General features: G+C 37.3%; 1 protein-coding gene across 1 annotated transcript; it reads right to left on the bottom strand.

Annotated features, from left to right (window-relative positions):
* Positions 1–3573: 3573 nt before the first annotated feature.
* Positions 3574–16093, bottom strand: slc39a8 (solute carrier family 39 member 8). The gene is made up of 8 exons (XM_083540044.1): positions 15653–16093; positions 15377–15536; positions 13640–13809; positions 10384–10506; positions 10118–10300; positions 4970–5174; positions 4628–4812; positions 3574–4518 (listed from the first exon to the last, which is right to left on the bottom strand). Exons 1-8 carry the CDS (start codon positions 15803–15805, stop codon positions 4369–4371), a joined length of 1329 nt encoding a protein of 442 aa, XP_083396170.1. The 5' UTR covers positions 15806–16093; the 3' UTR covers positions 3574–4368.
* Between the last annotated feature and the right edge of the window lie 72 nt (positions 16094–16165).

A 16165-nucleotide genomic window follows, 5' to 3' on the forward strand; every position in this document is an offset into this window, starting at 1 on the left:
GTATTTTATACATACATTATTACTTGTGTAAGTTTACCAGCATTATAGTGATCCTCACATCAAACGTTTAATTTGACGTTTAATCCACCAGCAAATGATTACTGAGTTTATACTGCCATCTACAGGAAGCTGTAGAAGAATTGAACGTTTGGTGTGAGGATCAGGGAAGCGTTTGACCGAACTTTCCGTGTTTTTAGTGCCATCTACAGGAAAACGACGATACTGTCCGCGTGCACGCGAAGGTTATGCACAACGCCGCGATGGAGCGAGAGAGAGGACGCGACCGCCACAAAACACACTCCGAAAAAAGTTTCCGCTAATTTAACTCGATTTCTGGTCTTCTTTTATATTAAGAAAATCGAGAAAGAGATAAAATAGTATAAAAGAAAATGAAAGTCCGTTTCCCAAACCGTGTTCACGCCCACAAACTCTCAGCATGTACCGAGAGAGAGAGAGAGAGAGAGAGAGAATGTGTGTTATTAAAGAAAGAGAGAAAGAAAGTGTGAGTTTTGTAACGAGAAATTGGCCCTTACACACCAAAGAGCTGGAAAAATGTTTAATTCTTTTTGCTCTCAGTTAAAACTGTGATCTCGTACTGCTTATGTGTGTAGTGATTGTTTCTGATTCCCGTGATGAAATCACACTGTTATTACGTATAAAACACTTTTCTAGGTTTTATAATATCATGAAATCGAAGGGGGAAATCAAAATCTCATCTTCCGCTATTAGTGAGGAAACATGGCGAAAACCTTCACCCTGTTCAGGATCCCTGTCAGAGTAAAAGTCTTCCCTCATCCAAACCAGCACATCTTGAGAACGGGTAAAACTATTTTTTGTTTCGTTTCGATACCAATCCCTTCAATACCGGATTTATCGATACCGATACAATTTTTTTCAATTAATAATATTAAATTGACTCAGACTGGCCCTCTCTCTCTCTCTCTCTCTCTCTCTCTCTCTCTCTCTCTCTCTCTCTCTCTCTACATTAAAACATATGAATTTAGACCATATACATTACAATTTAGACAAACTGCTTTCCTTTCCCTTTATAGGAATTTGTAAAAGAGAAAATAATAATAACAATATTAATAATTTATTATTATTATTATTATTATTATTATTATTATTATTATAATATTGACATTTCTTTTTTTGAGCAAGCCCTGCTTTTGGATCAACTCCAACTTTTGAAAAAAGGTTCTCAGAAGGTAGAGAATGCAGTGCAGCAGTGACTTGTTTACAATACAAGAAATATTTTATATTCACAAAGTAAAAATCACTTGTATATATAATGTGAGAATCGATCGTGTTGACACACGAGTTTTATAAAATATTAATACTTTTGGATTAATCAAAGTCACTTATAGGCCACTTTTTGTTTCATTAGAAGAAAATTTACACCCAGCAAATCAATATACATTTACAACCATTTGTGTTAAAAAAACGGTTTATTGTGGAATTGCATTTGCCACATAACTAATTAGTTTAGCTGATTTCCCCTGTCTCTTGTGGATAGACAGATAGACCAAAATACTTACAGGGAATTGTTTTTATGTAGATTTTTTGTTGAAATAATACAATTTATGAATAAAAATATAACTACTGTATTGTTGCAAATGTTTTCAGTGTGTGTTTAAAGTAAGTGGGAGGATGATTTACAGCTTAAACAATAAAAAAGCATTTTTTGGGGTGGCATCCGTTTATCGTGGTTTTTCGTTTATCGTGGGCGGTTTTGGAACGTACAGGGGATTATAATGTATCTGTTTAAAGGCACATCTTGAATAATATCTCACTAATGTCACATTCACTTCCTCTTAGACACTGATTAAGGTTAAGGTTTATAAACTGGAATGGAAAGACCGTAGACTATAGAGATTAACTAATCGTTAAGCAAGCTAACAAGCCAAGCTACACTGTGTGCTTTAAATGGTTACCTATTGGCTATATCCTGTAGTACAGGGGTCACCAACCTTTTTGAAACTGAGAGCTACTTCTTGGGTACCGATTAATGTGAAGGGCTACCAGTTTGATACAGACAGTTTTTAGTTTGATCTAAAATAACACATTTTCTCAATTTACCTTTTATTATATGTTATTATTAATAATAATGTTTATAATTAATGTTATTGATCTATGTGAAGACACTGATCATATTAATGATTTCTCATAATAATTATCAACAATGATTTAACAAAGTAGGAAACAGCTATTTTCTTAGAAAAGGCCCGCTAAAAAACAAAAAAAAACCTTTATTTACATTGTTTTTGTCAAATTTCTAATCTGTGTTTGAAATGTCATCTTGTATCTTCCATTCGAACAGGTTCAGTTTCATAAAATAGATGTGAGCCTAGACAAACTATATATATATCTGTCTGGAAATTGTCACAAACACATTACTAAGGCTGCAGGACTCCAATGAATCACAGTGAATGCCATTATCTCCAAAAGTAGACAACTTCAGTAGTGTCGAAAAGAGAAAATCCTTTAGAATGTTCGATGATCAGCAATTCAAGGTGTAAATGCATTTCCATTGTGTAGATAGACCACACTCCAAAGAACAAAAGCAAATTCACTCCTGATTGTTTCAAATGAAACATGGTTTTGAAGTGACCTAGTCAAAGTACTGAGTTCAATGAACCCTAGTAAGATGCTGCACCTTAAAGCTTGAAGCCCAACAGTCATGAATTCAAGCAAATTTGCAAAGAAAAATAGGCACAGCATCTGAAGCATTTATTTATAATAGTTTAGGGGTCTCAAACTCAAATTGACTGGGGGAGAGTGCTGTGATTGACATCACATTGGAGGGCCATTTTAACATTTAAGCAAAACAAGAAAGAATTTTTCTGGAAATTTACTTTATTTGCTGAGATGTTAGCTCTCATTTACTTAAAATTCGATTATTAGCATATTTTTGTCACACACACATATATATATATATATATATATATATATATATATATATATATATATATATATATATATATATATATATATATACAGTATAGACCAAAAGTTTGGACACACCTTCTCATTTAAAGAGTTTTCTTTATTTTCATGACTATGAAAATTGTAGAGTCACACTGAAGGCATCAAGGGCTATTTGACCAAGAAGGAGAGTGATGGGGTGCTGCGCCAGATGACCTGGCCTCCACAGTCACCGGACCTGAACCCAATCGAGATGGTTTAGGGGTGAGCTGGACCGCAGAGTGAAGGCAAAAGGGCCAACAAGTGCCAAGCATCTCTCGGGGAACTCCTTCAACACTGTTGGAAGACCATTTCAGGTGACTACCTCTTGAAGCTCATCAAGAGAATGCCAAGAGTGTGCAAAGCAGTAATCAAAGCAAAAGGTGGCTACTTTAAAGAACCTAGAATATGACATTTTTCAGTTGTTTCACACTTTTTTGTTATGTATATAATTCCATATATAATTCCACATGTGTTAATTCATAGTTTTGATGCCTTCAGTGTGAATCTACAATTTTCATAGTCATGAAAATAAAGAAAACTCTTAGAATGAGAAGGTGTGTCCAAACTTTTGGTCTGTACTGTATATATGTTTATAGAATCATGTTTTTGTTTCAATGTAATATGAAGCGGTAATTTTGGTATGAAGCAAATAAACGATTCAAATCTAGGTTTTGTGTTTTCCTATTTTGTATAAGCAGCTATAAACTTGTAAAACTCATGTAAAAAAGCAAACCTAGAGAAAACAGGAGGTGGGCCAAATATTTTTTCACAGCACATGCGTAAGAGTAAGCATTGGGTGTGGCAGACATTATTTTTTTTTGCTTACATTGTTACCAAACTAACAAGGAACGAATACGGTTCTCATGTTGAACTTTATGAACTGCCCTATTTATATCAACAGAAAATGTCTGTCTCTGGTCTAGTCTTTGATCACTAAAAATAAGTGCCTGGGAGAGTTGCCAAAGTATGTAGTTTATATTGTTTATGTACCCATGAGTCAAATTTGTAAACCTAGCGGAGACAAACGTGAACTATGAGCACCTTTGTGTTTGGTGCCCCTGTGCAAAATATACTATACATTATAACATATTATGTATTATACAAAAATAAATTATCAATTCCAATTTTTTTCTAGTGGTTAGCCAAATCAAACATGCGGATGATCCGCTGTGGCGACCCCTAATGGGAGAAGCCAAAAGAAAGTTTTAATTCCAATTTTTTTCTAATACTACACTGTTACTTGAAATGCATGATTGTGTTAAACATAGAAATACAGTCCAAGTCCAAATTTCTACACTCTTTCATTTCTGCTTGTGGTATAATCAACCCTGTGCTCCTTGGATGTGTGCAGCCGAATCATATTCATTGCTCCCTTTAATCCTTTTATTCTTCAAACTCATTTCAGCCCAGATTGATGTCTCCAGCAAACATGGTGATGAGGAGGATGATGCAAAAGCCAGTGAGCAGGCCAGCATTTTGGAACAGAAAGTATATGAACTTTCCTTTGCGTCCTTTGGCATGTGTGGTCATTATTTCATTCATCTCTGGAAACTAAAATTCACCACAAAGTGCAAGTTAAAATACACAAAAACACTGCATTATAGAAACTCACAGTCAGTTATACAGTTTATATTAAGATGGGATACTGTAAATGGCTTACCATGTCTGCTAGAGCAATATAAAGAAACATTCCACCAGCAATTGCAAAGATGGCATTTGGAGCAAAGTTGCTTCCCAGAAAGATGCCCAGCACCAAGCCAAGATAACAGCACATAGCAGAGAGCAGGTTAAAAAACACTGCCTGGGGGACACTCATACCAGAGCTCAATAGAATCACAAAGTCACCTAGAGACAGAGAACAAGAGAGCAAAAAGAACAGAAAGAAAGCCAGAGTAACTAGGCCAGTTTTGAAACAGGCACATTATTCAGTAGGGTTGCTAAGAAATGAAAGAAAAAAAAATCCTGCCATTCCTGACAAATTCCTGAGGAATTTTGTTCTTACCTAGCTCATGAGGGAATTCCTCACAGACAATGGCTATAGAGGTGCTGAAGCCAGTAAGAAGAGAGATGGTAAAAGAGGCCCCAATGGCCAGTCCATCTATAAAATTATGCAATCCATCACTCAGAGTGATCATCCAAGCCACTGTTTTTATGTTTGAAACTCGTTCCCCTCTCAGCCAGCGGCATCCCACTAGCATGCAAGTGTCCTATTCATAAGCAGGGACACATACATATACTGTGACATTGTGTACGTTAAAAAAAAAAAAAAAAAAAAAAAAAAAAAACCACTCAAGCACTAAGGGCAATGATCACTAATGAAAATGTAACCCTAATTCCTAAAATGTTTGGGAGGATAAAGTCATTAATCTGTAATGGAAATCACTGCATGGGCTCATTAACATCTCCAGAAATCACTGTCTGTGAACAGTCTCCATGTTCGGCAGCAAATCTTTATCATGCAAAGAATAAGGCATGCGTGAACATGATCTACTACCAGAAACACTGCCTTCCTCTATGGGCCAAAGCAAATTTAAAATGTACTGAGGCAAAGTGGATAACTGTTCTGTGGTGAGGCAAACTGAAATTTTTTATTAAAAAAGAGGAGTGGGACCGTTTGGCTTGTTATCAGCACACAGTTCAAAAAGCCACATCTCTGATGGTATGGGAGTGCTTTAGTGCCTGTGGAATGGGCAGCTTGCACATTTGGAAATTCTTCATCAATGCTGAACGGTATATATATATATATATATATATATATATATATATATACAGTGGGTACGGAAAGTATTCAGACCCCGTTAAATTCTTCACTCTTTGTTATATTGCAGCCATTTGCTAAAATCATTTAAGTTCATTTCTTTTCCTCATGAATGTACACATAGCACCCCATACTGACAGAAAAACACAGAATTGTTGACCTTTTTGCAGATTTATTAAAAAAGAAAAACTGAAATATCACATGGTCCTAAGTATTCAGACCCTTTGCTGTGACACTCATATATTTAACTTAGGTGCTCTCCATTTCTTCTGATCATCCTTGAGATGGTTCTACACCTTCATTTGAGTCCAGAAATTTTTGATTATACTGATTGGACTTGATTAGGAAAGCCACACACCTGTTTATATAAGACCTTACAGATCACAATGCATGTCAGAGCAAATGAGAATCATTAAGGTCAAAGGAACTGCCTGAAGAGCTCAGAGACAGCATTGTGGCAAGGCACAGATCCGGCCAAGGTTCCAAAAATTTTTTTGCTCCACTTAAGGTTCCTAAGAGCACAGTGGCCTCCATAATCCTCAAATGGAAGACGTTTGGGACGACCAGAACCATTTCTAGAGCTGGCCGACCGGCCAAACTGAGCTATCGGGGGAGAAGAGCCTTGGTGAGAGAGGTAAAGAAAAACCCAAAGATCACTGTGGCTGAGCTCCAGAGATGCAGTCGGGAGATGGGAGAAAGTTGTAGAAAGTCAACCATCACTGCAGCCCTTCACCAGTGGGGCTTTATAGCAGAGTGGCCCGACGGAAGCCTCTCCTCAGTGCAGGACACATGGAAAACCCGCATGGAGTTCTCCAAGATGGTGAGAAATAAGATTCTCTGGTCTGATGAGACCAAGATAGAACTTTTTGGCCTTAATTCTAAGCGGTATGTGTGGAGAAAACCAGGCACTGCTCATCACCTGTCCAGTACAGTCTCAACAATGAAGCATGGTGGTGGCAGCATCATGCTGTGGGGGTGTTTTTCAGCTGCAGGGACAGGACGACTGGTTGCAATCAAGGGAAAGATGAATGCGGCCAAGCACAGGGATATCCTGGACGAAAACCTTCTCCAGAGTGCTTTGGACCTCAGACTGGGCTGAAGGTTTACCTTCCAACAAGACAATGACCCTAAGCACACAGCTAAAATAACGATGGAGTGGCTTCACAACAACTCCGTGACTGTTCTTGAGTGGCCCAGCCAGAGCAATGACTTAAACCCAATTGAGCATCTCTGGAGAGACCTAAAAATAGCTGTCCACCAACGTTTACCGTCCAACTTGACAGAACTGGAGAGGATCTGCAAGGAGGAATGGCAGAGGATCCCTGAATCCAGGTGTGAAAAACTTGTGGCAGCCTTCCCAAAAAGACTCCTGGCTGTATTAGATCAATAGGGGGCTTCTACTAAATACTGAGCAAAGGGTCTGAATACTTAGGACCATGTGATATTTTTTTTTTTTTTTTTTTTATAAATCTGCAACAGTGTCAACAATTCTGTGTTTTTCTGTCAATATAGGGTGCTGTGTGTACATTAATGAGGAAAAGAAATGAACTTAAATGATTTTAGCAAATGGCTGCAAAATAAAAAAGAGTGAAAAATTTAAGGGGGTCTGAATACTTTCCGTACCCACTGTATATATATATATATATATATATATATATATATATATATATATATATATATATATATATATATATATATATATATATATATATATATCTCACAACAACAGTGGTCTCAGTCTTATATATATAGACCACATCGTATATATATTGGTGGATTGGATTTTGGTGCTTGATTTGAGACTTGCATGTCATTAAAACAAATGTTTAGTGATTAAAAAGTATTTTTCAGTGGATTTTTTAAATATATATATATATATATATATATATATATATATATCTGAGTAAAGAAAGGACATTGTGAGTAAATGTGTGTTTTATTAAAGGTTTTAATTTCGCATATTCTTATTTATTTATATATTTTATTAAAATGGTCAAGCAGAAATGCGTACTCAATCAATCACGCATTAATACAATTAGTGCAGTTAAAATGATTTTGCATTAACACATTCATTTTTAACTAATATATTTTATTATTATTATTCAACTTTAATACACACACAACAATACCATGGCTATAAAAACTAAACTAAAGTTAGCACAGTGTCACTGTGGCTACTCGCTTTGTACAGGAAATAAGGTATTTTTTGCGCATGCATGGAATAAAAGGTAGGAGCCTTTCTCTATTTACAGCATTTGTAAAAAGCAGCAGCAGCAAGTAATTTAAAATGTGAGATTTGACCAGTTTTGGACCAGTTTGAGTTTGGTTCCACAAGTTTTTAAAAATTTTAGGTGCCTAAAAACTAAAAGTTGCTTCACCACAAGTTTATTTACAGAAGCAGGTTGGAACAAAGTTATCAGAGATTCAGATATGCTTGAGAACTATGATCCAAATTCCTGAGATTATCTAGTGCTCACATTCCCCATAGCCCTTCCCTAACTGCTAAAACATATTTACACTTTTTTTTTTTTTTGCATTTTTTTATTAATTGCTTAACTTTAACTGGTATATTATTTCATATTATTTTTTGCTATGTTGAATCTATTTTCAACACACTATAGTTTTATTATAAAAGTGTTATAATTTTTTATTTTGCTATTATTGTTATTGAAAATGCTTTAACCTGTTAATCATTAGGTATCATTATACACTAAACCACCTAACAGTAACTTGATGTTCTGTTCTTGATAACAGTAACTTGATGTTCTGTTCTTGATAACAGTAACGATGTTCCAATGCATTACAGGCCAGCTTTCTAGACACAATATAAAGTATGCGGGAAATGTACCCCGAACAAATATCATCTTTGTTTTTGCAATGATTAATGGCTTAGAATGCATATATTAAGTTTAATATATGCATTCTAAGCCATGAGTCATTGCAAAAAAAAAAAAAAGATGCTATTTGTTCAGGGTAAGATGTGTGATTATTTGTATAAGCTGTAAGGCAGGGGTGTCAAACTCAAATTCACAGTGGGCCAAAATTAAAAACTGGGATGAAGTCGCGGGCCAAACTCAATATTTATTGAAAAATCGACTGCAATCTTCTCTCCAGATGTGTAATGTTGAACCTTTTCATATGGAAACAAACTTTATTTTTGCATAAACATTGAATCTTAAACAACCCAATTTTTATATTATAAACACATGAGAAATTAAATTTGAAATAAAACACACATCAGTGTGTTATTATATATCTCTCTCTATCTATAGCTTTTCGAATTCCTTTTTAATGTCAAACCTTTTTTTACAGGCCAACAACAAAACTTAACCAAAAATAATTATAATTTCCTTCAATAAAAAAACAAAAGACAAAACAATCTTTCAACTATTAACAGTCCATGCCTTTGAGTAGAAAAAGTGCACCAAGACAACATTCATTCAAGCTCAGTTTGCTACACTTTGATTTACTCTGATGTATCAAGCCAGATACCTGCATATCTTCTTAGATGCAAGTGCATCATGTCTGGGTTTAGGCTCTGAGCTGAGGAAATCCTCAGGATTGAGTGAAGGTGTTCATCAGTGAGACTACTGAGTGGTGTTTTGATCATCTTCATTAAAGAGAACAGTTTCTCACACAGATATGTGCTGCCGAACATGGAGAGTGTTTGAGCAGCTTGGGCACGGAGTTGGAGCAGTGTGTCGTTAGGAAACATGGAATCTGTGCAGCACACACAGAGTCGTAATTTAACTTGAGCGTGTCTCTACACTGAAGTTCAATCAGCTCCATTTGGAGGTTGGTTGGTGCGCTTTCCACGTCAACCACAAACGAATTACTGAGCAGTTCAAATCTGCATTTCTGGGCTGAGTATTTCAGCGGTCTCGACAGAAGCGCTAACGCACTAACAAAGCATTCTGGGATTTGTAGTATTAGCGGTGTATATACTGGTGGACCAGCTCTAATACACATTTGATATGATCTCGCGGGCCAAATATAATTACACCGCGGGCCAGATTTGGGCCTGAGTTTGACACCCCTGTCAAACCTACAGTGTAGATGACACTAAAAACACGGAAAGTTCGGTCAAACGCTTCCCTGATACTCACACCAAACGTTCAATTTGACGAAAACTTATACAGCTTCCTGTAGATGGCAGTATAAACTCAGTAATCATTTGCTGGTGAGTTTAACATGCACATGATTACAGAGTTTATACTGCCATCTACAGGAAGCTGTATACGTTTTCGTCAAATTAAACGTTTGGTGTGAGAATCACTATAATGTTGATAAACCTACACAAGTAATACAATGTATGTATAAAATACTTCATTGAAATCTATCAGCATGGACAGCTTTAGGGCCTGAGTTTGACACCCCTGCTGTAAGTTTTACCTGTTCATTGGCTGGGTTCATATTTGGCTGGCTTGGTTTCTCACTGGGGCTGTTTGGTAGAACTTCATGGTGCGCATTATTTATGATGACATCGCTTGTGTTGTTGTTTATGATAACATCGTTGCTGAAGCTGGTGATAGTTACATCATTAGTCTGCATTGAAAGGACGTGGTTGTGGCAGAGCTGCATAGAGGAAGAAAAAAAAAGTTAACTCTAACTTGGCTAGAATTAATTGATTTCGAATCCAGGTGAAGCTAAACTCTTACCTCCTGATCTGCTTTCAGAGCAATTTTTAAGACTCTTTCCGTAAAGTACAAGAGGTAGAAGCCTCCAAAAATCCCAATCGCATTTGACACGTAGTTATCGACTTTCGGGTCAAATCCAAGAGCCTGTTTATTTATAAAAATGTTTTAAAATAATTAAACACACACACACACACACACACACACACACACACACACACACACACACACACACACTATAAGACTTACACTTGCAATCAGAAATATTGCAATATTGCACATCTGAAGGGCCTTGGGTATAAGAAGATTTCCAAAAGATTTAACAATTCAAGAAACACCATTGGGAGCATTATAAGGAAGTTTAAAACTCATGGAACAGCTGCAAACCTGCCTGGCCGTGAAAGAAAGCTCAAAATTTCTTTAAGGGCCCTTAGCAACTTAGTCAGGACAGCTAAGGAAACCCCCCGTGTGACTGCAAGACAGCTACAGGATGACATGATGAATGCTGGTACAAGTGCTTCAGTGGCAACTATAAGACGTGCACTGAATAATTAAGGACTTCATGGCCGGACCCCAAGACGCACTCCACTCTTGACCTCAAGGAACATCAGGAGTCGACTAGAATATGCCAGGAGGAATTTGGATAAAACTACAGAGTTCTGGAAGACAGTTCTATGGACTGATGAAACCAAACTGGAACTTTTCGGACATATGGACCAGCGGTATGTCTGGCGTGCAAAAGGTCAGGCTTATGACCAGAAGAATACCATCCCCACTGTCAAGCACGGAGGTGGGTCAATAATGATGTGGGGCTGTTTTTCTGCGGCAGGAACTGGCAATCTTGATTGTGTACCTGGCATCATGGATTCCAAGAAATACCAGGTCATTTTGAAGAAGAACGTAATGCCTTCTGTTGACAAATTAAACCTTGGTGATCATTGGATCTTCCAGCAGGACAATGATCACAAGCACACCTCCAAATCAACCAAAGCTTGGTTGGGGAAAAGTTGCTGGAGTGTCCTGGAGTGGCCTTCTCAGTCACCAGATTTAAATCCAATTGAAAATCTTTGACGGAAGCCGTCAAACATCACTGAGTTAGAGGCTTTTGCAGAAAGAATGGGCAAAGATTCCAATCGAGAGGTGTAAGAAGCTTGTCAGCACTTATCGAAAACGCTTGTTAGAAGTTAAAAAAAACTAAAGGGCGCTCCACAAAGTACTGAAGCTGGGGGTTGAATAATACTGCACATGCTCATGTGTTACAAGACTTACAATTTTAATTTGAACTTCAAAGTTAAATCAACTTCTGTTGTCAAAATAACTCATATATATCAATAAATATTGTTTGTTATTTCACAAGTTTTTTTTCCTCCATTTATTTTCATTATCTTTCATCAACATCACTGTATTGTCAATTGAGGTGAGGGGGTTGAATATTTCTAATTGCAGGTGTGTGTATATACAGTGAGGAAAATAAATATTTGAACACCCTGCTATTTTGCAAGTTCTCCCACTTAGAAATCATAAAGGGGTCTGAAATTGTCATCGTAGGTGCATGTCCACTGTGAGAGACATAATAAAAATTTAAAAGATCCAAAAATCACAATGTATGATTTTTTAACTATTTATTTGTATGATACAGCTGCAAATAAGTATTTGAACACCTGTCTATCAGCTAGAATTCTGACCCTCAAAGACCTGTTAGTCTGCCTTTAAAATGTCCACCTCCAATACATTTATTATCCTAAATTAGATGCACCTGTTTTAGGTCGTTAGCTGCATAAAGACACCTGTCCACCCCATACAATCAGTAAGAATCCAACTACTAACATGGCCAAGACCAAAGAGCTGTCCGAAGACACTGGAGACAAAATTGCACACCTCCACAAGGCTGGAAAGGGCTACGGGGAAATTGCCAAGCAATGGTTAAAAAAGGTCCACTGTTGGAGCAATCATTAGAAAATGGAAGAAGCTAAACATGACTGTCAATCTCCCTCGGACTGGGGCTCCATGCAAGATCTCACCTCGTGGGGTCTCAATGATCCTAAGGAAGGTGAGAAATCAGCCCAGGACTACATGGGAGGAGCTGGTCAATGACCTGAAAAGAGCTGGGACCACCGTTTCCAAGGTTACTGTTGGTAATACACTAAGACGTCATGGTTTGAAATCATGCATGGCACGGAAGGTTCCCCTGCTTAAACCAGCACATGTCCAGGCACGTCTTAAGTTTGCCAATGACCATTTGGATGATCCAGAAGAGTCATGGGAGAAAGTCATGTGGTCAGATGAGACCAAAATAGATCTTTTGGGTCATAATTCTGTGTTTGGAGGAATAAGAATGATGAGTACCATCCCAAGAACACCATCCCCACTGTGAAGCATGGGGGTGGTAGCATCATGCTTTGGGGGTGTTTTTCTGCAAATGGGACAGGGCGACTGCACTGTATTAAGGAGAGGATGACCGGGGTCATGTATTGCGAGATTTTGGGGAACAACCTCCTTCCCTCAGTTAGAGCATTGAAGATGGGTCGAGGCTGGGTCTTCCAACATGACAATGACCCGAAGCACACAGCCAGGATAACCAAGGAGTGGCTCTGTAAGAAGCATATCAAGGTTCTGGCGTGGCCTAGCCATTCTCCAGACCTAAACCCAATAGAGAATCTTTGGAGGGAGCTCAAACTCCTTGTTTCTCAGCGACAGGCCAGAAACTTGACTGATCTAGAGAAGATCTGTGTGGAGGAGTGGGCCAGAATCCCTCCTGCTGTGTGTGCAAACCTGGTGAAAAACTACAGGAAACGTTTGACCTCTGTAATTGCAAACAAAGGCTACTGTACCAAATATTAACATTGACTTTCTCAGGTGTTCAAATACTTATTTGCAGCTGTATCATACAAATAAATAGTTTAAAAATCATACATTGTGATTTCTGGATTTTTTTTTTTAGATTATGTCTCTCACAGTGGACATGCACCTACGATGACAATTTCAGACCCCTCCATGATTTCTAAGTGGGAGAACTTACAATATAGCAGGGTGTTCAAATACTTATTTTCCTCACTGTATATATATATATATATATATATATATATATATATATATATATATATATATATATATATATATATATAATCACAGTACATTTATAGTTTAGTTCATTAAAAATATTTTAATTAGCCAAATTTCTCCCAGTTAACCCATTGTCTGTATGGTGTCTTTTACTGTAACTTGCTATTTATTAATTAATATTTGATTATATTTCTACTCCTTCCCGCTCCCTTCTTACCTCAGGGATAAGTTGGAGTACAGCATTAGAGAATAATGTTCCTATGGCGACCCCGATGAAGTAGGTTAGCACTTTTGGGAAGTAGGATTTCTTTGTGAAGGGAACTAAGAATAACCCTAGTAGAGATGCCAGGTTAATTAACGTCACAGCCAAAAAACTATAGCCCCAAACTGAAAAAGAAAGGCAGATCCAGACTGGGATCAATACATGAGTACAGACGTAGACTGAAGAATAAACATTACATTATCATCCTGGCAGTGAAGCAACAATTTCTTTCACACTCTCCTTCACAAAAGTCCACTAGAGATTTGGAAATCTCCATATGAATTGGTTAAAGAGCGACAAAGAGATTCCTCTATGTAGAGATAACTGAGAAAGTGATGAAAATTCCACAAGCTTGCTTGATAGCAAGTGATATCAAGCAAAGCTGTGGAATTCTCAGTTATCACTACATATACTGTAGCTTTTCACTACTCATAGGTGAAAAGGTATATGATGTGATAGACACTTGTTCTGGGATTTGAACACCAACACAACAATATCGTTCTGAAAGGATTCAAATTACTTCAGCTGTATTCCAGAAGTGTATTCCAGAAATGTAGTTCCTTACTGTACTTTTTTTTTTTATGTATCTGTACTGAAGTATTTACATTAAAAGACTTTAACTTTAAATTTACTACATTTCAAAGCCAAATATCGTACTTTTCACTCAACTACATTTTGCAAAATCAGCCGTTCTATTTTATTTATGAGTGGATAAAAACTGGTCAAGCAATCCACCAATCGGGGTAAAGCATGCGCTCTGTGTGAACTTTTGATTGGTGCATGGTGGTATCTACTTATCACCAACATACAGTTCAGCATCAGTTCAACAGCAAGTAGAACATTTTGAGAGGAATAAATGAATAAAGAAACACTAGACTCTAACTCACCACAACACCCGTGTCCTTATTTTTTAAAGTAGTTAAAAAGATTCAGCCCAGGTTCTGGACTCATGACGATTTTAATAACTATCACTCAGTGTTTGACTCATTAATATCATTCTATTAATAGATTGTTGTGCTAAGAGTAGCATTAGAAGTACAGAAGTATTTTTACTTTAAATGTGCTAAAGTATCCAAAGTACTATGATTTATAATGGCTGTAATGTTCCTATCATTCTCACCAGTGGTAGACGAAGTACACAACCATGTACTTGAGTTAAAGTAGAGATGCACTATGTAAAACATCTCTACTTTAACTCAAGTACATGGTTTGTGTACTTCATCCACCACTGGTGATTTCTAACTGAGAATCATGGGGGAGGATTTTTCTAAAATTTAGGATTAGATTAGATTGGATTCAACTTACAAGTACAAGGCAACGAAATGCAGTTTAGGTCTAACCAGAGTGCAATAGCAGCAAGTGCAGGATATACAGTGTTTACATGAGTTACATAAATTAAATAAAGTGGTATTATAGGAGTATTTACAGATGTGTATGTACTATGAACATTATATACAGATGGCTATTACTATAAACTGAAATTTGCAGAAGGGATACTATAAACAGTAATTTACAGATGTGTATGTACTATGAACATAATATACAGATGAATATATATATATATATGTACTATGAACATAATATACAGCAATATTAAGCAGTAACATTAAGAAAAATGCACAAAGTGACCACTTTGACTGATGTGGTAATCCTCAAATCGCAGCCAATAAAATGGTTTTGTACGCCACTAACCTTGAGGTTCAATGGTTACAGTTAATGGAGCCATGAAAGGGCAGGAAGGGAGCAGAACCTGAGTAAGAACAGCTGGACATATGAGCTGGAGCTGATCCACAGTAAGTTCAGATGCATTAGAGAGTCCAAATTCATCCAGGAGATCTGGGGCAGACAAACACTAAACAACTTTGTCAAATTAGTCGAATTGAGCCTTAAACAAATGTAGAATTTCTAATAAAAAATAAAAAAAATAAAAAAACAATTAAGTAGACTGTCACCGCCTATCAGCTTTACCTCTGCATTCCTGAGCGGATTGGCCTCGTTGTCTATTGATGCTGGCGCTCTGCGGGAGGTGATGAGGCTTAAAAAGTTCTCCAGGTTTGTTTTCGAGAGAGAACTGTTCTCACCGTAAAAGCTCAAAACGTCCCGAAGAAACCGCTCACCCATTTTCCTGGTTGATTCGAAATCCACAGTGTTTATCCACAGATGTCTAAAGCAAAACCAGCGAGATTACCTACGAGTACCAAGTTCGTCAGTATGGCATCAGTCCAAGAACAAAGTCTGAGCTCTTTCTCGCCTATAAAAATGAGCGACAATAAATGAGTATTACACCACCGCTCGGAACGTTCAAAGATCAGCACCTTGTGGTTCATCTGCGCTCCTTTCCACCGGTAAATCTTCACGGCGGTTGTTATAGTTCGGCTCGTCTATGTCAAAGGACTCTTTGTTACCCCCTTTGCCTTCCTCTCTCATGTAACATGCTCCGAGCTGACAGAGTAAATAAGCCAACTCTATAAGGGAATGCAG

Source organism: Silurus aristotelis, assembly GCF_946808225.1.
Source record: "Silurus aristotelis genome assembly, chromosome: 4".
NCBI lineage: Eukaryota > Metazoa > Chordata > Actinopteri > Siluriformes > Siluridae > Silurus > Silurus aristotelis.